A 23498-nucleotide genomic window follows, 5' to 3' on the forward strand; every position below is an offset into this window, starting at 1 on the left:
TGGCAGTCTGCAGGCCCCGAGACAACTGAAAACATCCCCACACACTTTCAGGATGCCCCTGGAGGGGCACTAATGCCAGTTGGGGATTCTTCTGGTACGTTGCAGTCTGCTCCGTGCCAGCACTGACCATCCTGGAGCCCCGCAAAACTGAGTGAGCTGGCCAGGGTGTGGCTCGTCGTCTCACACACATGAGCTCCGTGCTCCGTGCGGCACAGAGACTGGCCCCATGCCAGGAGGCTAATTGGAGGGCCAGGATTCTGGTTTGAATTCCAGTACTCTTCCCACTTATTTTTTTAAAGATTTTATTTATTTATTAGAGAAAGCACACGCACAAACTGGGGAGAGGGGCAGAGGGAGAGGGAGAAGCAGACTTCCTGCCAATCAGGGAGCCCGACGCAGGGCTTGATCCCAGGACCCCAGGATCATGACTGATGATGACTGAGCCATCAGGTTCCCAGTGATCTTCCCACTTACGGGTGTTTTCTCTTGGGTCCACATACTCTTCCTTCTGCATCCAGATCACTGGTTTTGTTACACCAACCTAAGAAGTGGGAGTCAGCTCGAACTGGAAAAGTCCTCCTGTGTCTACAACACAACTGCCGAAAGATTTCTGACCGTGGGCACAGTGCTGGTGGTGTAAGCGCAGTAAACAGCCCCGCGAGCACTGTACAGTGAGCCCAGCGGTAAAGGAAGCCTGGATTCCAGGAACAGTGGCACCTCTACTCACCAGTCCTAACATCATCTCCATCTTTGCCCCACTGAGTTAAAAAATACTGTCTTTAGTGATGTGTGTCCGATCCACAGGAGAGCTCTCGTTGGCTGGCCTGGGTGTCGGTGCTGGTATGCTATGCTAGAAACCAATCCACCAAGCCTCTTGGCTGCGTAGAATAATGGAGAAAGTACTGTAGGCTTGGAGGGAACCAAGCCCACTGTTGAAAGGGTTAAATGAAGTTGTGTCTGAGGAGGAGCCCAGTACCTAGCACAGGCTGGAGAGCAGGTTCCCTTATTCCCCCCAGGGGCGGGGCAGGAGCAAAGACAGAGCTGCGTGAGGGGGCCCCTAGCTATGGATCCACAGAGCAAAGGCCTTAGTCTGCAAACTCGGGCCCAAAATGCGTAGTGCTTGCAGCCGCAAACACATTATACTGCCCCCAGTGCCATTCCCCTTCCCTGCGCTGCTGTGCCTCCAGGCCTTCTAGAATAGAAACGTAGCAGCCAGCAATATGTCTAAAAATAGGAGAGAGTGAGCAGGGCGGCCTGTTCTTACGGTAGGAGAAAAGGATGTCAAAGGAAGCAGCTGGGACTACTGAACTCTGCGTCAGCCACATTCCATTCTTTAGCTCAAGTCAAATGTCGATCCCCATTAGGCAACTGGCTTTGACAGGAGTTGTGCTAATCACCGCTTAGCAACCTTTAATTTCTGGGGAAAAGCAACTAATGGGTTTTTCATTTTCCAGAGAGAAAGGGATAAAATAATAGCAGCCTGGGAAAAGAAAACCTTCCTTAATTACAAAAATGATTAATGTGCCTTTACTAACCAGATTGTTTAGCTCTTTTATTTCTTAGCCATCCACTCAATTTTTTCTTTTATTTTTTTGTTTGGGGGGGGGGGCTTCAGGGTTTTTCTCCATTCTATTTTATTTGTAGGGTTTTGCCTTAAAATATCTTGCTGTGTCTTCTTTTTCCTTTTTTTTTTTTAAGATTTTATCCATTTATTTGTGTGTGTGTGTGAGAGAGAGAGAGAGAGAGAGAGAGCAAGCGTGAGTGTGGGGAGGAGCAAAGGGAGAAGCAGGCTCCCCACTGATCAGGAAACCCGATGTGCGACTCGATCCCAGGACTGGGAACACGACCTGAGCTGAAAGCAGATGCTTAAGGGCCTGAGCCACCCAGGCGCCCACTTGCTGTGTCTTGCATTACTTGAAGTTTTTAAGGACTTTATAAGTGGTATTTCTCAACACCCAGCCACTGCCTGAGTCCTCTGACAGTGGGGTCCTCCGTCCCACTGGAAGGCTTCCAATGAGGGGGATAGACTCATTCCCAGGAAATGCACTGAATTTTTGGATTGCAGAACCTCAGAGTTCACTGTTTGCTCAAACTAAATCAGAACACACTTTGCAGGGGTGCCCAGCTGGCTCTGTCAGTATAGAACATGTTACTCTGGACCTCAGGGTTGTGAGTTGAAGCCCCATGCAGGTTGTAGGGATTACTCGAAAATAAAATCTTTTTTTAAAAAGAGCACACTTTGCAATTACAAGGAAATGAACCAACAGGTTAATGGACAGATAGTGGATTTTCCTCAGTATTTCCCAACAGTTTTCTAAGAACTATCACCAAAATGTAGCTTTTCCTCCAGTTTACAATTATTTTAACAAGACAAGCACATGTATTTTTGATCCCTTAACTAATTATAACTGGAAAAGCTAAATCAGTGTTACTTTTATTAGTGTTACGACAAGCTAGAAATAGCGGGGAGCCCAGTTGCCCATTGCCTCTTCCTTTCTCATCTAGAAACTGAAATTTTCCTTCTTTTTAAAACCTACCTAACTCTTCCTCTTCTGATTTGTTCAAAATGGAACCCAGGGGCTCCCGGCTGGCTCAGTTGGCAGAGCGTGCGACTCTTGACCTCAAGAGTTTGAGCCCCACACTGGCTGTAGAGGTTATTAAAATAAACTTTTTAAAAATGGAACCCATAGCTCTACTGAAGAAGCTGGTATTAGGATGTGGGTGATCCCTTTAGCAGGTGCTACTAAATCAAGTTTTTTAAGTGTCTCCCATGAACCTATTGGTCTGAGTTTCCTAAAGCCTAGAATGCTTTGCCATCAGTCCTGAAATGGGACTACTAGGAAGGATTTCTGTCTAGTGTTCGTGTCACACTGAATTCTTTCTCAGCAGTTAAGGATCCATTTTGGTGCCAAATATTAGAAATAAATGCAAGAGGGGCGCCTGTGTGGCTCTGTCAGTTGAACGTATGACTCTTGATTTCAGCCCATGATCTCATGACCTCAGGGTCATGGGATCTAGCCTCGCATTGGGCTCTGCACACAGCATGAAGTCTGCTTGAGATTCTCTCTCTCCCCCTCTGCTCTTAACCCCTGCTCATCTGTGCTTCTCTCTCAAATAACAAGTTTTTAAAAAAGAAGCGTGCAAGAATGAATTACAAGCTGTCCAGGTGCCAACGACCACATCTACACACTTGTCTATGTGGAGCTACACAAAGGTATACTTGGAGAAAAGTCTACCGGAAACCTGACGGTAGAAAATTACCCTAATATACCTGTTTCACCCTAATGTATTCATCATGAGCATATTAATCTAGCCTACCATGCAGTTGCGGCTAGTTAACGTTTTATTAAGCCCCTGAACCAAATAAGGGAAGCTTAGACTTGACAGATGTCCTGCCAGTCTCATTAGCATAGCCTCATTATCCTTCAGATATTACTTAGTTCAAAGTTAAAAGTCCGCAATCCTAAGGACTCTGTACGTATGACCCCAGTTGAAACTGAAAAACAATGAGCATGCTATTTCTTCTAGAAAAATCTTAAAAGACCAAGTTCTGAAGGTTAGCTGGCCCTTCAGGCTGGCATCCTGCACCAGGGCACTGACCCAATTACCAGTCTCTTAAAGCTGCTGTGTTTGGAAGTGCGGGTGCTATTAAGGCTCCTCGAACACATCATACTTTACTCAGCTAGTAATTATGAACAGGAGCTCAGCGCCGCAGAAAACAGAACGGAACGGTCAGCAGTCCTCCGCGCCTGCTCCCCTGGTGTCCACAGGAAAGACGATGACGATGCTCCTCCAGCCAGCCTTTGCCAAGCTTCCTCGTAGTAGACCCTCAGAAACTTCCCGTAACTCCAAAGCACTCTCTGAACTTCAAAGTTTAGCATCTAAATACCATCACCCTGGAAATTTCCATTAGAGTCTGTCATTCAAGAGCCATAAACGACACACGGAATCAAGCAAGGACGTTGGGGCTCTGGGGAGAATAAAGACCTGATTGGGGGTTTAGAAACTGACTGACTTGTTCACCCCTCATTTCACTGGACCAGCCCCAAATCCCAGTCCACGTGCAGCTTGACAGCTGCTCGGCCTCATATCATAGAAAAAGAAACCCCCTCCTGTGTAGCCATCACTCATTGTCCCTTCTGTGGAGGGAAAATATCACAATTATACACAACGATATCAATACATATATGAATCTGGGGGCGCCTGGGGGGCTTAGTAGGTGAAGTGTCTGCCTTCGGCTCACGTCATGATCCCGGGGTCCTGGGATCAAGTCTCGCGTCGGGCTCCCTGCTCTGCGGGGAGCCTGCTTCTCCCTCTGCCTGCCGCTCCCCCTGCTTGTGTGCACGCTCTGTCTTACATAAGTAAATATATTTTAAAAAAATACATGTATGCATCTGTCTCGGAACAAAGCCTGGACCCTGTGGTCCTGATAGTCTGGAATCAGAAGTTGAGGCAGTCGGGCCAGACAGCAGCCCTGCTGTGGATTTGGTTTGAAATAAGGCCTTGGAACAAACAGACTTCATTCTTCAAGACGCAGATGTAGAAGCTCTGACCCGCGAAAGCACTGTAACAAGATTAAGTTGCGGATGAACGCCAGTGCGGGCGTTTGATCAGAGCAGGCTTGAATGGGACTCTTCTCATAACTATGTGAGCAGATCATGCTTGAGAGCATGACATTTGTTTCTAAATTGGTTTTCGCCAAAACACAAGAAGTAATCATTTTGCCCTTGGAGCACAATGTTAAAGATTTGCTTCTAATATGAGGGAAATATTTTTTAAAATTAGACAATTTCTATAAAAACAAACTGAGTAAGATGTCACTCTAGACTCCTAAATATGTCCCCTTTAGCCGTTTTAAATCAAAGGAAGGGAGACAAGGGAAGACCTTCCAAGCACGTAACGAAGGTGGAAAGAAAGCCCAGTGGGTCCCATACAGCAGAAAACATGAAAATCTTTATCAAAAATGTTCACTTTGGGGAGCGCCCTCTTGGCTCAGTCAGTGGAGCACAGGACTCTCGATCTTGGGGTTCTGAGTTGAAGCCTCACGTTGGGTGTGGCATTACTAAAAATAAAATATATATTTTTAAGATTTTTATTTTATTTTTTTGACAGAGATCACAAGCAGGCAGAGAGGGGGGGGGGAAGCAGACTCCCCACCAAGCAGGGAGCCCAATGCAGATCCCAGGACCCTGGGATCATGACCTGAGCCGAAGGCAGAGGCTTTAACCCACTGAGCCACCCAGGTGCCCCTAAAAATAAAATATTTTAAGATATAAATAAATAAAACTTTTCATATTACACGCGAAGTAGAAGAAAGATCACAGCTGTTAATACATTTTATTCAGATGGTTCGTTACACTCCTTTGCATGAGCGATCAGGGGTGGAGTTTTTGTTGTTTTTTTTTTTTAAAGATTTTATTTATTTATTTGACAGAGAGAAATCACAAGTAGGCAGAGAGGCAAGCAGAGAGAGAGGAGGAAGCAGGCTCCACGCCGAGCAGAAAGCCCGATGTGGGGCTTGAACCCAGGACCTGGGATCATGACCTGAGCCGAAGGCAGCGGCTTAACCCACTGAGCCACCCAGGCGCCCCATCAGGGGTGGAGTTTTATTTGCAGGAGGAGAAGGTCTTCCAGAAGAAATCCTTGCAGGGTGTCTTCTCCCGCAGTGACCGCTGAGGGGGCGGGATGTCCTGTCTCTTGGCCGCCTCCCCGGCTCCCCCTCCTGTGAAGGAAGCTGCACCCGCCTGGGACACCCACTGGTACCACCCAGCCAGGAAAGTCAAGAGGCTGTTTTTCTTCATTTCCATCCCTTCCTGCAGATGCTTTTAAAAAGAAGCAGAGAACAAAGGAAAGAAAAATAATCAACCATCTGGTTCAGCCAGCATTAAAAGATCCATAATTCCTTCCTTTAAAAAAAAAAAAAAAAAACGATGTTTCAGAAGAATAAATCACATTTCCATTTAAAGGATGAGAACGTTAAAAAATAAAATAAAGGATGAAGAACTTAAGAGAATACTTTAATGAAATAGTTCTAATTAGAGAAGGAAAGTTAAGAATTTTCAAAGAAAACAAATGGCTTGTTTGGCCCATAATCTTGGCTGAGGTCCTTCATTAGAAGAGGTCAGGAAATCTATCATTTTCCCTGCCGCCAAGTGCCCGGTCTGACTCCTGGATGTCCACAAATTACTCTTTGAGACAGATCAGATTGAGACGTGATATTCCCCTCTTTCAAATTCCTTAGAAAGCTTCTAGGAGTAACCTGATGATAAATGACTTGTCTGAAACTCATCTGGTAATTTTAGAGAAAAATCCATTTTTAATGGCCAACTTTATGTACTCTTTCTTGGAACTTTTTCAAAATGGGGGGAAAAAAGAGAGAAAAATAAATCACCTTACAAAGTTACGAATTCTCACAACAGAAACTATAATGATGTCAATGAATCTGCGCCAGTGAGGAGAGTCCCATACCTATAAATTAAGATTCTAGAAGCATGTGTGAATAATGCGCCGTTTCAAAGAGGACGCAATGGAGATGGCCAGGCAGGGAGGCTCCCCCTTGAGTGTCCGAGCTCTCTGCAGGTTGCTGGGACCGCCGAAGGTAAACGAGAACCCGTGGTCTAAGAGGGGACATCCCGGGCCCCAGGGACAGCTGAAGGGCACACCGCAAGGGTCAGCCCTGCCTGCTGACTGTCCTACACACACTCGGCCCTGGAGACAGGGGCGATCGGAGGAGGCCAAGGAACCAGCCGCCCAGAAAGCGGGCTCGCCTGCCCGTCGCGCTACGCACCTGGTCGTCGTGTCCCTCGAGGCCACCTTCCAGGGGCAGGACCGCCGGGGCTGTGGCCCCCGACGACAGCAGCAGCAGCAGCAAGCAAAGAGGTGGCGGCATTCTGAGGGCCGAAGCTCTGGGGCTGCTCGTCTTGGGCAGCCCCGAAGTCGGTGTTTTGTGCACTTGGGTCTGGTGGAGGGGTGGGGTGCGGGGGGCATTTTAATTAAGCTCCACCTGCGGCTGTGTTTCGGGTCCCTGTGCCTGTCAAAAGCCTGTGCCCCCGCTTCCCTCACACTCAGGCAGTGACGCACCTGCCGAAGCCATCAGCCCACAAAAGCGCTTTTGGAACAGAGTTAACCCCTTCATTAAAGCCGCCGACGGTGGCGCGCGTTGGGAGCGGAGCTGCTGACTGGGCAGGCCACGTGCGCTGTCCCCGCGGCCCCGCTGCGTCGCCACCACGCGCGCCGCGCCAGGAGGCGGGAGCACAAAGCCAAGTGATTTCACACGAGAGAAAATCAGCGGCGGCCGAGGAGCCGAGGAGCTGAAATTCCGCCCACGTGAGGTGCGACGGGACCCGCCGTGGGCCGAAGAGACGAGGGGGGCCTGGCGGGGTGCAGGGAGGCGCTCGGAGCACGCGGCGGTTCTCCCCGAACCGCAGGCAGGGAGGCTGCAAACCCAGACGAGAGGGAAGCAGGTTCCGGAGCGCGGGGCCGGCCGGGCGGGACCTGCGACTTCCCACTCGATGACCGGCGCTTGACCAGCTCTTCCGGGAAGGCCGGAGCGTGGAGTCCCCCAGGCTTCCCCTGCCCTGGCCCCGTTTCAGAATTCCACAGGCAAATGCGCAGACCGGCTTCATCCAACTGAGACGGCTGGTAAACTGAGTCACTGGCCACAGACCTGCCACACGGGCCAGCAGCCACGGCCAGATTCCAAGTGGAAGAGGGAAGCCACCGAGGGGTCCGCTCTCTCCAAAAGTGAAGACGGACGGACCCTCTCCGTTTTCCAAAGTCCTGGTTCACGCCCCTGTCCCCCCCCCCACGAAATCTCCATCTTCACCCCAGCTCTGCGGAGGCTTGTGGCAACTCTAGGCCAAACCGGCGTGGCCCAAGGAGTCACGGGTCATCACTGCAGGCTGCTTGGTCCTTTCTTTCTATACGAAAATAATGGTTTTTTGCCTAAGAAAATTCCCACAAATGGTATTAAAAATTGAGATTTTTTTTTTTTAATTCAATAGACTCCATGCCCAGCGTGGGGCTTGAACTCATGACCCTGAGATCAAGGATCCCCTCCCTTGCTAAGGCTGCCGGGTGCCCCACAGATGGAGAGATTTTACAGATGAGAAATTCACAGCAGCTCAGCCGGCTTCCTCTTGCCAAGTTTACTGGACGGACTTCTTGGGCGCTCCGAGCACCTAGCACGCATCCGCAGGACCCACGCCGCCCGCCAGCAGGGCCGGGAGAGCCTAGCCAGGGGGTAGCCCCCACAGCCCACGAGCGGAAGCACGGCTCCAGCGCGACGGGAGTGTGCCGGGGAGGGTGGGTGCCACGGGTGGAGGAAGGCCACGTGCCCTCATCACGGGCTGCCTTTAAGCCAGCGGCCACCCGTCTTGGTCCTTCGAGGAGAGGGCTGAAGGCTTGGCTCCTGGCCTCTCTGTGGCCTGTTGCCTTATCTGTAAAATGGGGCTACAAAAGACAGTACCTACTTACCCCCTCAGAGCTGTTGCGAGGACCAACAAAGGTCCCGCCCGTGAAGCACCCAGCCCACGCGGAGGCCACGAGAGGCACGGACATCGGGCAGCGCTAAGAAGAAGACATCCTCCGTCCTTCTCCATGTGGGAGTCCCCCGCCCCCCCGACAAGAGCCGAGCAACCCAAGCGCTCCCACTTATTCCACCAGCACATCTTACACGCCGGGGTCCGGGTATCCCGGGTGCCTGCCGCGAGCCCCACACCGCACAAGGCACCCGCCCTCACCTCTCCAGCCCAGAGCCTGCCCTCCGGAAGCTGATAACCTAAGGTTTTCGGCAAGAACGTGTTCCTGGAAAGATGTCAAATGGGAACTTCCGATTAGAAGCTCAGTCCTGAAGTTTTTTAAACAAGAGTGCTCCTTCTAAAGGTCCAAATGGAACCGAGAAAGTTTGAGGGTGGGACTTCTAAGTACAGGAGAAACCTAAGAGCGAGCGCCCCATCACCGGAAGGGCTCTTGTCCCTGGAGAATGTTGCGGGAGTTCCCAGGTGGCGGGGAACCTGGACTAAAGGACCCCGAGGGGCTCTTTAGAAATTCCACAGTTCAGTAAAGGAAGAAGCATGTCCCAGTGGAGGCTTTCTGGGCCTTACAGGTTTTATTTATTATTTTTTATTTAAAGATTTCATTTATTTATTTGACAGAGATCACAAGTAGGCAGAGAGAGAGGAGGAAGCAGGCTCCTCGCTGAGCAGAGATCCTGATGCAGGGCCCGATCCCAGGACTCTGGGATCATGATCTGAGCCGAAGGCACAGGCTTAAACCACTGAGCCACCCAGGCGCCCCTGGGCCTTACAGGTTTTAAAGCCTCGGCTGTGCTCGAGCCCGCGCAGACCTCTCCCGGCGCGTTCCAGCTGCCGCTGTGTGCAGAAAAGGAGGCTTTCAAAGTTCCCTGACTCCGCTGAATTTCAGTAATAACACGTCACCAGCGGCCCTTTATTTCAAGTGCTTCAAAAAACTGGTCTAACAAGAAGACAGCAAGTATTATAAATGGAAGTTGCCCCCTTCCATGTGACCAGGACACATTCCTTCCAAAGACACCCACTTCCTTATCTGGTTCATCGCCTGATAAAAGGTTAATAGGTTCAAGTTTAGGGGAGCTTCTAGGACTCTGAGGAAGCCAGCCCGCGGAGGCAGGGCCCTCCACAAGTCCCTTCTGCCATCTGTCCCCAAAGATGGAATCACACAGAATGATCACTGTGGACATTCCAGAGTGAGCGAAACCCCACGTGGAGCATGTGCGGAGGGTGGGGGGCGCTCCAGAGAACCCAGGAAAGGGAGTCGGCTCTTCCTCGCAGAGTCTGACCCCTCCTGTGCTACAAGCCATGGAAAACGTGTTGTAAGCCTTCTCATCTGAAGTATAAACAGGACATGTGGGTGACTCAGTGGGTGAAGCATCTCCCTTCAGCTCAGGTCATGATCTCAGGTGTGCTGGGATCGAGCCCCGCATCGGGCTCCCAGCTCCTCGGAGAGTTTGCCTCTCCCTCTCCTCCCCTCCCCATACGTGCTCTCTCTCTCACTCTCTCAAATAAATGAAATCTTCAAAAACATAATCATACATAAATGTGCAAATACACCAAAAGATCACATGAACATCAAGTCGAGTTTCAGACTTGGCTAGAAAACTTCATCGCCAGGGCCAGGGTCCCCCCCCATCCCCTCCCCCCTGCCCTGCAACTAGACACGGGACCCCCACGGCACCCAGAGTTCTTCACTTCCAGTCCCGTGGATGCGGAGTTCAGAGAGCTATGGAAGCCGTAAAAACGAGACGCCCAACAGCGGTCCTCCTCATTCTCTCTGTCACACACGCCCTATCTCGCTGATGAGAAGACAGAGCTACAGGGAGTCACACCGCCACTGGAGTCGTGAGACCCGGAGGTCCATCCCCATCTGTGGCCCTGCGGCAAGTCTGCCGCGTCCGGCCGCCCACGTCGCCTGATGCGGACACACAGAGCCAACCCGGAAAGGAAGCTGCGCCATACGGATCTCGGGAGCAGGACGCTCAGGACAGAAGCTTTAGGATTCCCTTCTCTCACCTGGTGTGACACTTGACACAGTGTGACTGTGAAGCTTGTGTTCGGGGCCCTCCTGTGCCATAGCTTATGTGTCCCCTCGAGAGCCAACTGTTGTGGGTTGTCTTTCACTGATCCGGATCTGTCCTATCCAGAACACCTGTTCTGTTCTCTCGCCCCCTCTTTGGGCGTGAGCACACCCCAGGGTGAATACTGTCTCAACCAGTCAGCAGACCTGGGCAGCGCGCCAACCTCTTCAAGCCTCAGTCTGCACATCAGTAAAGTGGGGAGAATCAGATCCATCCCGTAAGGCCGTGAGGGGGCACGGAGGTGCTATGCGGAGCCCCGGGGAAGCCTGGCCCAGAGAGGGCTCCCGAATACAGTCCCGTTCCTTGTCCCTCCTGCCCCAGCAGGCACGGGCATGCCCTGGGTGCCCCCGACACCCCGCAGAGGAGACAGCCCGACTGGAAGCTCCGGCCCTCACAGACTGAACCAGAGCCGCCCACACGGAAGCGTTGGCGAATGGAGGTTTTCCTCTCAAGCAAAGTCTTCACCCCATAGAACCACAGTTAAACTACAAGATGGCCAGAGAAAAGTGGCATAAGCTGTGTTTCTGGAGAAAATCACCTTTGAAAACGGACATTTTCCAAATGTGCACCTGTGAGCGTCCCATTTACCTCCTGGTCACACGTGATGCAGGCTTAAAAGCCACACCGGCGAGCGACAGAACTAACAAAGCAGCTTTAAGGAGAAGTTTGAATAAAGAATAAAGAAGATGTTTGCTTGGAAAAGTCAAGCACATGGCACTGCGGCCACCACTTGATGATCGACGCCAGTGACCACTTGGACCCCTGTGCTGGTGCAGTGGGGGGACACACGGAGCCTTCCGCTCGAGCGTCTCCTGCTCGGACACTAGCTTTTGCAGCCAATGACTCAGAGAATGCAGCCCAGCGAGCCTCTTAGCCTTTTATTTTAATCCTTCTACTGATCCCTTCGAAAATCCCTTTGCGGCAGCGCTGTTCCCTGCGGCACCCGCAGCCACTGACTCTGTGTTGTCGTCCTCTAGCTTCTTCTTCTTCTTTGCTTTTTGTTCTGTGTTAAACTGAGTGAGCTCTTCATTTTTCTCTGTGATGTATTTCAGCTACCCAAAAAAAAAAAAATTAAAGAATTACATTTTGGCTGGTTGTGAAGCCACTCTATAAGCCTAGGAGGGGGAAGAGAGTCTACACCCCCTCTTAACCGCCCCCACCCAAAGAATTTGGGTGGAAAACCCTGGGTTACATTCCTCAGAGTGAAGCAGAACTTCCAATTTGTTTCTGGAAGAAGCAGTCAACTCCAGACATCACGCGACGGCTGCCCAGGCTGCTACCCAACAGGCTTGGGCTCCTCGGGTGATCGGAAGAGTTCAAATGTGGGGCGAGCAGAAGGCACGCCAGGCCTCCGTATATTGCCAGGCCCCAGGACCATCCACACCCCCTCAGTGCATCCCGCTAACATCACCGAGCAGCTCCTACGCACCAGGGCCTGGGATACGGGGAAATAACTCCAGGCCCAGCCATCGGGGAGAATTTTACGAAACTGCATAAATTTTACCAACTCCACAACTCTGTCATGAAAAAAAAAATTAAAAGCCCAAAATAGAAACAGTATTTGGAAGTAAACATACGTCCAACAAACAGATAACTTCCCAGCTAATATTCTAAGACGACTGGCACTGCCCATTCCCTTGCAAAAGGCAGACCCGGCTCGCCGAAGCCGGCCAGCTACCAGCCGTGACCCGCACAGAATGGCTGGAGAGAGAGAAGTATCTTCCCTGCGGACACACAGCACCGCCTGCCACCTTAGCTGTTTTCCTTAGAAATCACATCATCCTTAACCTTGACTTCTACTTTGGAGAGAGGGTATTAGGAAAGAGAGCCCAGTGGAAGCAGCACCAGATTCCGGGCTAGACCGTCTGGGTTCGGCTACCCACCCGAGAGCTCCGTGTTTAGCTCTGCGAGGTTCCGGAACTCCAGTGGCCACCCCTGTAAAATCGGGCTAATAAATTATGTTATGAAAAATCCTCAGGGGGTGGTTATGAGGTTTAAATAATATATGTAAAATAATACCTACAAAAGCCCCCTGTAAACTGTCAACTGTTGCGCAACTACTTATTGAGCTCCTGCTGTATGCCAGGCCCTATTCTAGGCACCGCAGATGGAGCAGAGAAGAGACAGAGGTTTGCCCTGGTGGCGCTCTCATGATGGGGAATGGAAAGGATCCCCACCGCCAGGATCAGACAAAGTCAGAAAACCTCGGCTGCCCTGGGGCTGCCCCGGGTCGTGGCCACTGGTCAGGGGTGATCACAGCATCAGCTGGCAATTGAGGGTGTGGCCAAGACGACATCTAGATTTCTCTGGAGAGATAGAAACCCGCTCAGTTTTCTGCCCATTCTGGCTGTGCGGACCCTCCTTCCATACCCGGCCCGTCAGAGCTGTGGGCACCGCAGCACCACTCTCCCCACACGCTCTAGCCGGTGGCCTGTCTCTGACACCGTGCACTAAATGAAACACAGGGCCAAAGTTTTGAGATGTTACGAAAAAGGCAAATTATGAAATCTAGAGAGTGCTGATTAGAAAATTTCAAATTGGCTTAGCAAGATCCATCATAATGAAAGAGAGACTATAAATTGCGGGCAGGTCTGAATGGTTCAACCGTCTCTCGTTTTTAATGCAAGGTGCCCCGGGGAATCGCTTCATGGCTGGAAGTGATTAATTGGGAATAATGTATTCTGATGGGAAAGGGGAGTGAGGAAAGAAATTCATCTCTCACCAGTGAATTACTCCTCCTGGCTAAGAGCTTCACATCTTCGGTGTTAATTGTGCTTCTTTTCGCGTGTCTGTAGAAAGGGCAGGAACAATTCACCCAAATGTTTAGTATCACTTCGAGTTTTGATGAAACCCAAAAGTTCATGGTCAGACTCCAAACTAGCAAGGATCTCTAAGTAGCCCATCTTTTTAGATTAAATTCATTAAGCAACAATGACATAAAAATGAGTGGAGTGACTTCGCCAAGACACTAATTAAATAAAGAGACCAAGGAAGCAGCAGCCCATCTGTCGTCCTCCACCCGAGGCCACGGGGGCCCAAGTGGGCACTTGCTTGGGCACAACGGCCACACGGAACACTGCAGGAGGCACACGCGGCACGTCTGCGCACGCCTTTAGCGGAAAGAGAAAGTGGCACCGTACCTCATGGCACAAAGATCGCCTCTGCTTAAACCGATGTGAAGCAGAAAAACAAAGATCCCAAGACCCAGAAGCTCTTCTCTGAGGGCTGAATGACAGGAAGCAGCTCAGGCAAACGTACCCCCCCACACACACCACACCTCCCAGCAAGACACAGCCGAGCTAGAATGAAGAACGTCCTTTCAACGGGGGAATGTGTCCTGCTCACAACTTGGACTCAAATTCTCATTCCAGACCTCTTAACTTTGCTTTAAAAGGTAATTTCAGATAATAAGCTCTAGTGAATAATTTATTGCTCTAATTACACCATTTTTTAAAGATTTTTATTTATTCACTTGAGAGAGAGAACGAGAGAGCATGAGCAGGAGGAAGGGGCAGAGGGAGAGAGAGAAGCAGACTCCCCACTGAGCAGGGACACCGACATGGGACTCGATCCCAGGACTCCGGGATCATGACCTGAGCCGCGCCGGCGCCCCTAATTACACGATTTCTTGCCATTTCTCACTTCCGCCAAAAATAAGTGGAAACTTCGTGCACAGGAATAAGTAGGCATCTTCGTAAGCCTGATAACCAGTAGACTGGCCAACACAGTCCTCACTGACTATTTGCTCCGTTAAAGATAAAATCACAGAAATTACACTCCATAATTTGGCCGAACTAAACCATCACATCCCACTAAATGTGCAGGTGGCCCATGTCCTCGCCTCACGACTGACAGCATCTGCCTGTGGCGACAGATTCCACTTCAGGAGACAACTTTTTTTTTTTTTTTTTTTTTAAAGATTTTATTTATTTATTTGACAGAGAGAAATCACAAGTAGGCAGAGAGGCAGGCAGAGAGAGAGGAGGAAGCAGGCTCCCTGCTGAGCAGAGAGCCCGATGCGGGGCTCGAACCCAGGACCTGGGATCATGACCTGAGCCCAAGGCAGCGGCCTAACCCACTGAGCCACCCAGGCGCCCCAGGAGACAACTTCTAATTGGCCATCCGCAAGGCCCAGCAGAGAAGGGGAACAGTCAGAAGGGGAGATCAGAGCCGCCACAAAGCAGGGTGCCGGGCCACAGATGTACCAGGAGGGGGAGGGGGCGGTTAGGTGCCACGGACACAGCATGGTCTTCAGCCATGCGCTCGGGCTGCCCTGCTGGTTTTCACATGCTTCGCAAAGTGCCACAAAAGGAACAAGCAGGAGGAAGCAGCATAGTGACCTGTTTGCAGAGTGAGGTTCATTGATCTGTTCGCAAGGAGTGTTCGGGAAACCGCAAGGCCGAGCCTCTCCGCTACGCAGCTTGGTATGTGCCAGCTCTGCACCCCGCTTTAATGCCAGCGCCTCACTAAACAGAGCGGCCCCGCACATCAGACACTCTCTAAATCAAACAGACGACTCCAGAAAATTACCCAGGGGGAAAATTACAAAGCAGTTTTTCATATAACACTTTTAGCAACACAGGTTTTAAAGACTATTCCCAAAATGTTCCTAGAATCTGTTTACTGTCTCCTATCTATCTTCTTCAAAATGTGACATCTTTAACCTGTTAATGGTATCAGGTGACTGGAGATCTCAAAGCCAAGCAAAGGAAATTCACAACTTAAATTGGGAAGTAATTTTCCACAGGTGAATTGTATCAAATTTAAAACCCTTTCCTCATGGAAACAATGTTACAAATCCCGGTTAGGTCCCCAGCCAGCTTACATAGACCGTTTAATACACAGCTGCCTGAAGCAGTCCTTCAGACTCCTTGCAGGACTCACAGTTCTAGAAGACAGTGGCCTCAGGGAAAACACAAAGCTACAGGATAAACAAAGCTTACCTTCTGGGAATATCAATTCTATTCCATGATAAACTTAATTTTTTTTAAATTTTATTTATTTGAGAGAGAACGAGCGAGACAGTGAGCATGAGCAGGGAGGAGAGGCAGAGGGAGAAGCACACAGCCCCTACTGAGCAGGGAGCCCGATGCGGGGCTGGATCCCAGGACCCCAGGATCAGACCCTGAGCCAAAGGCAGATGCTTAACGGACTGGGCCACCAGGAGCTCCCTTACCCCCACCTTGTGATAAACTTTAAAACAGGATTTTTTTTAATATGACAGCAAACTTTACTATTATGAAAACAGACAAAGGACGAGTCTTCAAAGAAAATCCACAGTTGTGTTGGCTCAGGGTTCAGAGGACAGGGGGAGTGGGAACAGCTCTGGAGGACACTGAGGGGAGGCATCCCTTAGTAAGCCTCTTCCTCTCCCACTTAGACAACAGCAGCCAGACAGCCTCCTTACACAGATCCTCTGACTTAGGTAATGCCCTTCCCCGGGGAGCTTCCAGTCTTAAGCGACACACACCTTCCTAGCTCACAGTCTAAGCGACACACACCCCTCTCCCCCCACCCACCAAGCAGCCAGCAAAAGAAAATCAACCTCTTTATGCAATCATAAAACAGAGAGTCCTATGGGGCGCCTGGGTGGCTCAGTGGGTTAAAGCCTCTGCCTTCGGCTCAGGTCATGATCTCAGGGTCCTGGGATCGAGCCCCACATCGGGCTCTCTGCTCGGCAGGGAGCCTGCTTCTCCCCCCCTCTCTCTGCCTGCCTCTCTGCCTGCTTGTGATCTCTCTCTCTCCATCAAATAAATAAATAAATCTTTAAAAAAAAAACAACAACAGAGAATCCTGAAAGCTCAATGTATTACAATGCTAAATATTTCCAATTCTGTTCTTATTTCTAGTATTTTTACCGAAGCGTCTAAAAACGCTCGTTGTCTTTTCCCAGAGCAAACATAGAAAAGGCAGGTAAAGTCGTGACTGGGGGCTTCCTGCTGGCATCTACCAGGGCGAGGCCGGAGAGGCCCAGAAACGCGCTCCAATGCGCAGGACGGGCCCCACCGCAACCCGGAATGAGCCGGGCCAAAACGCCAGCGGTGCTGAGACACAGAAACCCAGCTCGGTGCTGATCAACTTTATGTTCAAACCAAATAATCACGTGCTTACATATTTAATTTCTGTGCCACCCTTCGTAATAAACAGAAGTTGTATTTTCCGAAAAAAGGAAAGACGTGGTAAGAGGGGGGACACATGGAATCGCAGGGGACACGGTGGGGGAGGTAGTGGGCGCCGCGTAAGGATCCACCACCTGAATTTACAACGAAGAAATGGCAGGCGCTGTTAGTATCCCGTAATGTTATCTTACCCCTTTTGGCCAAGTTGGCGATGCTGAGCGGTTTTTAGGGATTCATATACACAGGGACAGGAAAGATTTAGAGTCTGCTCTCTGAGACCCTACTGCTTTAATTCATTCAAAATACTCACCCCAGCAACAAAGAGCTGAGAGGAGCAAGGTGAAAGCTTGGGCTGTGGGAGAGGCTGGCACCGCCTCAGAGGTGGGAGCAAATTGGAAAGCGTTAGCCCTTCGCGGCCCCCGTCACTCAAACTGCTCCATAAAAGCAGTTCGTTGCGATTGTTTTCAATTACCTGAGATACTAATTGAAGAGATGAGCGTAAATCACATGTAAAAGCTCCAGGGTCCCCGCTGAAAGCAAGTCACCCACTTCTCAAGGAGTGTGTCTCTTTGGTGACAGACGCCGCGAACCCGGGGCTGAGCGCGGGCGGGCGCTGGGTGCTGGCAGCTGGGTACGGGCGCTGTGCCACCGGGCACACGGTGCCCTGCGGGACACACACGCCCTGCGCGCTCCTAGCCCTCGAGCTGTTCTTTGTTCCTTTTTAACCGGGAACTGAACAACTCTGCTGCTTTGACAAAAAGTACTCAGAAGATATTTAAAAAAAAAAAATGCCAAATCAAGTCTGAATGAATGTGATTAAAGCAGATGTTCTATTCCTGCAGAATCACGATGAGGGATGAGCTTCCAATAAATACACACACACACACACACACACACACACACACCCTGAAAGCTCTCCTGAAATGCACCAGCAGATGGAGAGAGCGAATAGGAAATCACCACACACGGCATCGGACACGCAAGCTCTCTACCCACCTTGCAAACATTTCAAGGTCTTTGGCAAAAGTTTCTGAAAGAGAAAAAGAAGTACTTTAGCGATCTTCATGTCACTCTTATTTCGGAAGGAGGCAAAGTGCAACCTCAGCTCCCACAACGCAGTGACTAATGCAACAAGCCCCTTCCGCGGCGGGAGGAGGCACTTCGGGCCACCCCACCCCTGGACAGGAGCTTTTCGCTGTTTTTGGCTTTTTCTATTTTGGGAGCCTTTAGCCTGGGTTGTGTATTTTATTCATTATGACCTCCTTGCCATAATTGTGGTCATTGTGGCCACACCTCTCCTTCCATGAAACTAGCCCTTAGCTTTAAATTTTGCTACAAGTTAAGGCTTGAGAGGACATTCATTTTCCTGGATGTCGGGCAGATACCAATGTCACAAGCTCAGCTGTCATATGAACATGGCATGGGCGATATGAAAATGTTATAAAGCAATGAAATAAAAATGTCACGTCTATTACATTAATGTTCCAGGCAGTTTAAAACAGAAGAAATAAAGGGGTTCATGCCCAGTGTTAGGTAACAGAAGTAGATGTTTCCGTAAAACATCTGAATCTTACAGCCAGGAAAAGGAATGTTTCATGAATAGCACCCGATGGTAATGTTCTCCATCTGTTGGTAAGACCAGCCACACGTTTCTCCCGGGCAAAGCTACTTGGGAGATTTCTATCCACAGAGAAGAAGGTCCTGGCTTCATACCGCACTGGCGGAAGGTCAGCTCCGAGATTGCTGCGATGGTTTGTTTGCTGAAAGGCATCTCTTTGTCTGATGCGACCTCCTCGCAGAGACAACCAACAGTGTAGTGGACAGCTGCTTTCAGCCTCTGAAGCAAAAAAGCGAAATACTTCATGGGTGAGGTTGCAGATAAGAGCTCTCCGCGTCTCTGAAAATTAAGACCGAGGAGAGGGTCTGCTCAGCCTAATTCCTTCAGCACTTTCCATAATGGCTGCATACTTTTCAAGTGTACTAATAAATTAGTGAGGCCCTCTGGAGTGTGACTTGGAGAAACATTACTTCCTTGCTAATGGTTATGATTTAGGTCAAGTAAAGATAAGGAATTACAATGGCAGGTCAGCGGGGAGAAAAGTGAGACTCGCACTTGCAAAATATCTGCATGACTTCCCCCAGATATTCCACAAACGTGCACCCATTCCTACTGAGCAAAGGCATATGCTAGGTGTTTCGGGAACAATGAAAAACCAGACAAGGGTTACTCTAGTGAAATGCGAAAGGATCCCATCCCTCTGCTGCGAGTCTCTGCCAGTCTCAGGCCCGCATGCGACAAAGGACAAACGCTCAGGACCATGCTGGGAAAGGCCTATGCGGACACATCTACCTTCCTTTGACTTGTTGGCTTGCTAGCCCTCCCTTTTCCTTACCAGGACCCTCACTGTTCCTTAGCAACCCTTTCAGATACTCAAGAACAGAGCTTTCCCTTGCAGAAGAGCAAAGAAGCAAAACAAAGCCAGGCCAAGATCTCAGTCTGCTGTCAACAAACTTACTGCGTCCCTGGATGTGCTCCTTCTCTATGCTAGAGACAGAACTGAACTGGACAGGGGGTCAGCTGAACCCCAAACAGCATAAATTCTACTAGCAAGTGTTCACAGCTGAGACAGGAGGAGGAGGAACTGCAGAAACACGGGTCCAGGACCCCCGGGGAAAGGCCAGACAGATAAGCAAGGGCAATGACCTTTCTTAGTTTCAGATGTCAAAAGGTAAGTTGAGGCCTATGATAGGAGAAGACAAAGAGGCCATCACCCTGGGAGGGATAAAAAGCCTCCCCGGTCATCTTTTTTATGTACATGTGGGGGTGTCATGAGAGGAACAGGACAGGGAGCCTTCTGAATGTTCCAGAAGTTTTCTCTGTCCCTCCTCCTTCTGCACGCTTCCTGGACGGGACCAAGTGCCTTCTTCAGTGTTGCAGACAACACTGCACTTCAAGGCTGAATCCCTAGATCCTGAATTGCTCAAGGGCAGGACCCGGTCAGTTTCGTTCCCTCCTGTCCACCCAGCGCCAAGAACACTGGAGGAATGAGCGGCCGCCTGCTCAGCCCATCTCTGCAGCCTTACTCATTTCTTCAGCGAGCGCCGACTGTCCACGGGAGGCCAGGCTCTGTACTAGGGTCTGAGAATGCAAAACTGGAGAAGACAGCCCAGCTCTCAGAGCTGATCTCCCGGGACACCTTTGCCATCAGCGGGCTCTTCAAAACCGTCCACATCAGGAAAGACAAAGAAGGTGGAGGAGAACCGTTCCAGGGAAGATCAAAGAGACAGGATGACTAAATTCACGTGATGCCCCTTGACTGGATCCTGGATGAGAGAAAAAAGACTAGTAGGAGAAACAGCTTCGGGACAACCGGGGAACTGTGCGAACGGACGGAACGTCGGGCAACTGGATTTTCCCAACAGTGAAGTGCCTGAGCGTGGTACTGGGGGTCACGGACGAAAATGCACACCCCGGGGGCGCCTGGGTGGCTCAGTGGGTTGAGCCACTGCCTTCGGCTCAGGTCATGATCTCAGGGTCCTGGGATCGAGCCCCGCATCGGGCTCTCTGCTTGGCAGGGGGCCTGCTTCCTCCTCTCTCTCTGCCTGCCTCTCTGCCTGCTTGTGATCTCTCTCTGTCAAATAAATAAATAAAATCTTTAAAAAAAAAAAGAAAAAGAAAATGCACACCCCGGTCACTGGGCGAGGCGTACGAAGGTACTAAAACTTAAGGGGAAAGTGTGAAGATACCCGCAATGAAATCTCCAATGACTCAGAAAAAAAGAGCAAAGGAGTAAATGCAGCCAAGCGCTAGCAACGGGTGACTCCGGGTGAGGGGCACGCGGCTGCTGCGTGCACTATTCTCGCAACTTTTCCCGAAACCGTGCGCTTCCCGAGAGAAAGGGAGCCGCTGCGCAAACAGCTCCCGGGCACTGAGCTCATTGCCGGCTCTTCAGTTCACCCTCTTCGGGGCGGCCGCCCTGGTTCTTGCTTTTTATCTAGATCCTCAGGGCGTTGCGGTTCGGTCTCGGGCCTCCGCGCCGGGCGCTGGTTCTGGCGCTGCCCGCAACCGCCCTCGGAGGTGGTTCCGGTCGCTCGGCTTCTGCAGGCGGGCCGGCCGGGCCGGGGCAGAGCCGCGCGCCGCTCGGGCTGCGGGGCCGGGGCTGAGACCCAGGCGGGAAGGAGCCGGGAGGCCATCCCGCTCGCACGCCGTCCCCGCGTCTGCAGGTCGGAGCGCGCACGTCCCGGCGGCGACGAGCCGGGCCACGCGCGGAAGGCTTCGCCTGGATCCCCCTTCGGGGCGCACACCCTATCCTCACCACAGCCCTGTCTCGAGAAGGCCGACCCCGCTGTCCCAGCCAGGAGGTGGCCCCCCCCTCCGCCCGACTCCGACCCGCGTTGCCCTGGAGACCGCCTCCCAGCACCCCCTGCGGCAGCCCAGCTGGCGCAGGCGGCCGGAGCGCGCTCTCCGCCCCCGGGAACGCGCCCCAGGGAGCGCGCGGCGGAGGCTTCGGGGGCTTTCCCTCTCCGGAAGCTCGACGCCGTCCCCTTCCAGCCCGGCGGGAACCCGACTTTCCCGTACCTGTCGGTAGGAGAATCGCTGCTGCTCCTCGGCCGCTCCCTCTTCCTCCTCCTCCATCACAGCAGGGCAGACCCCGGCAGGCGCGCGAGAGCAGAAGGAGGCGGTGGCCGGGAGGAGCGCGTCGTATTTCCCGCCGCGGCGCCGGGCGACGGGCCGCGCGGGGGGACAAAGCGCGAAGCTGCAGGTCGTCGCGCCGCGCGCGCCCTCTGGCGGCCGTTCCGGGAACGTTCCTTCGCGGTCCGGGGGCGGGGCCCGGCGGCGCAAAGCCATCTCCCCGCCGCGCTGGCCCCCCCACCGGCTCCCCGCGGCTCGGCCCCTGCCTGGCGGCTCAGTCGAGCCGTCGGAAAGAACGCGTGTGTGCAGGGACAGCGTCGCCGGGCGGCACCCTTCCCTGTAAAATGCGTGTGGCTCTAACTTTCGCAGGCCTTGCAGAATCCACCCCGTGTCCGTAACTGTGTCGCCAACAGCCGCGTTAGGACGTCAGTCTGCAGACATCTGCTGGATGACTGTCCCATTCGGCAGCGCAGTCAATGAGTAGGTGACACAGCAGAGGCTCAGTCACTCATCAGCAGTCCAAGGGCTCCCAGTTAAAAAAAAAAAAAGTAAGCTCTGCTCAACATGGGGCTCGAACTCACGCGCCCAGAGACTTCAAGCTGGTCCAACTGAGCCAGCCAGGTGCTTCAGGGCCCCCAACTTTTTTTTTTTTTTTTTAATGATTTATTTAAAGAGAGAGCAAGAGCTTGCGCGAGAGCAGAGGGAGAGGGAGAAAGCAGACTCGGAGCCACGTGGAATCTGAGATCGTGCCCTGAAATCAGGAGTCCGAGCTCCACCTCCGGAGCCAGCCTGGCGCCCCAGGGCCCCCAGTTTTTTAAAAAAGGCCTTTGACCTGGTTGTATATTTTTCTGGGGTCGCTGCAGTCATTAGGGAGCAGACACTGTCCTTGGGCCTCCGCACACTTAAGGCTTAGGGTTGTGTTCATTCCTGGTTACAGCGGGAGGTGAGCTTTGAGAGCCGCTGCAGGTATTTCCAACCCCTTCCTGGTGCAGAGGAAATCGCCGGCCTTTCCTGACAAATACAGAGCTAAGGAAGAAAAGCAGGGCGCTCGGGGAGTGCTCAACAGAGAGAACACACGGGCAACCTCCCCGCTTGCCACCTGTGTGGAGAAAGTTGGGGGCAGGGGGAGAAGTTGCAGGGCAGAATCCCACAGGGATTTCGCTTTGACTCCTCACCTGCAAGCGGTCCACGTCTCTGCGGAATCCCACAGCGATCTGACACACACAGCTATGAGGGCCGGTTATTCGCCGAACCCGGAGATTTTATTCTTCAAAATGTCTACAAAGGGTTCTTAGAAACACAAAGCTCTAACGTATTTTAATTGTCAGTTTATAGAATGATGATGTTAAGGGAGAGAAAACTTGCAGACAGACCGGTAGGAACCGAATAACCTTTTTTGTTTTTTAAAAAAAAGATCAGGGGCGCCTGGGTGGCTCAGTGGGTTAAGCCGCTGCCTTCGGCTCAGGTCATGATCTCGGAGTCCTGGGATCGAGCCCCGCATCGGGCTCTCTGCTCTCTCGGGGAGCCTGCTTCCTCCTCTCTCTCTGCCTGCCTCTCTGCCTGCTTGTGATCTCTCGGTCAAATTAAAAAAAAAAAAAAAAAAAAAAAGATCATGCGCACCTGTATGGAGATGTGGGATACTTGAAAGGAATAAAAGAGCCAGAAGGACACGTGATAAACACAGTTGACTTCTGAGCAGTGAGTTGAGGAGAAGGCAGAGAAAGGCACTCAGATTTTCACTTCATATTTTCCTGTATTCCACATTTCTCAACAAGTGTGTGTGTGTTTTACAATTAAAGGTAAGCCCATAAGCCACTCTGGTCTTCCTCTTCCACAGAAGTGCCCCCCAAGCCCTACAAGTGTGCAGATGGCTGAGACCAGAGAACCTCTTTTAGGAGGAACTGGCCTTCTGATCAATTTCCATTGAATCTGAGATGACAGGTGCCTCCAGCCTCTTCTCTCTTGCTCCCTGAGAGAATCCCAGTGTCCAGTCTTCTGGGATGGTCCCTAGTGCCATGCAGGGTTGACCTCTCATGGGATGTCCCTGACCCGAGGCCTCTGCCTTAGCAGGCCCAGTTCTGCCAGTCAGTAGCCACCCTGCTCCCCCTGCTGCCACTCTCTGGTCTCCAGCAGG

General features: G+C 51.5%; 2 protein-coding genes across 2 annotated transcripts; both read right to left on the minus strand.

Moving 5' to 3' along the window:
- Positions 1–5281: 5281 nt before the first annotated feature.
- On the minus strand, positions 5282–7268 carry CORT (cortistatin). Its single transcript, XM_047723805.1, has 3 exons — positions 6788–7268; positions 5596–5822; positions 5282–5376 (listed from the first exon to the last, which is right to left on the minus strand). Exons 1-2 carry the CDS (start codon positions 6887–6889, stop codon positions 5607–5609), a joined length of 318 nt encoding a protein of 105 aa, XP_047579761.1. The 5' UTR covers positions 6890–7268; the 3' UTR covers positions 5282–5376; positions 5596–5606.
- Positions 7269–11476: 4208 nt separating this feature from the next.
- CENPS (centromere protein S) lies at positions 11477–21642 on the minus strand. Its single transcript, XM_047723804.1, has 5 exons — positions 21311–21642; positions 18445–18568; positions 17728–17761; positions 13335–13401; positions 11477–11664 (listed from the first exon to the last, which is right to left on the minus strand). The coding sequence occupies exons 1-5, from the start codon at positions 21578–21580 to the stop codon at positions 11491–11493; spliced, it is 669 nt and encodes a 222-aa protein (XP_047579760.1). The 5' UTR covers positions 21581–21642; the 3' UTR covers positions 11477–11490.
- Positions 21643–23498: the final 1856 nt, after the last annotated feature.

Source organism: Lutra lutra, chromosome 4, assembly GCF_902655055.1.
Source record: "Lutra lutra chromosome 4, mLutLut1.2, whole genome shotgun sequence".
NCBI lineage: Eukaryota > Metazoa > Chordata > Mammalia > Carnivora > Mustelidae > Lutra > Lutra lutra.

Excerpts from the sequence above, each read along its gene's own strand:
- CORT (XM_047723805.1), bottom strand. The coding sequence starts at position 6,889 with ATGCCGCCACCTCTTTGCTTGCTGCTGCTGCTGCTGTCGTCGGGGGCC. Across the intron at positions 5,823-6,787 it reads TCGAGGGACACGACGACCAG|CATCTGCAGGAAGGGATGGA; the intron begins GTGCGTAGCGCG and ends TCTTTTTAAAAG.
- CENPS (XM_047723804.1), bottom strand. The coding sequence starts at position 21,580 with ATGGCTTTGCGCCGCCGGGCCCCGCCCCCGGACCGCGAAGGAACGTTC. Across the intron at positions 13,402-17,727 it reads GACCTTGAAATGTTTGCAAG|ACACGCGAAAAGAAGCACAA; the intron begins GTGGGTAGAGAG and ends CCCTTTCTACAG. Across the intron at positions 11,665-13,334 it reads CCAGGAGGAGTAATTCACTG|CTGAAATACATCACAGAGAA; the intron begins GTGAGAGATGAA and ends TTTTTTGGGTAG.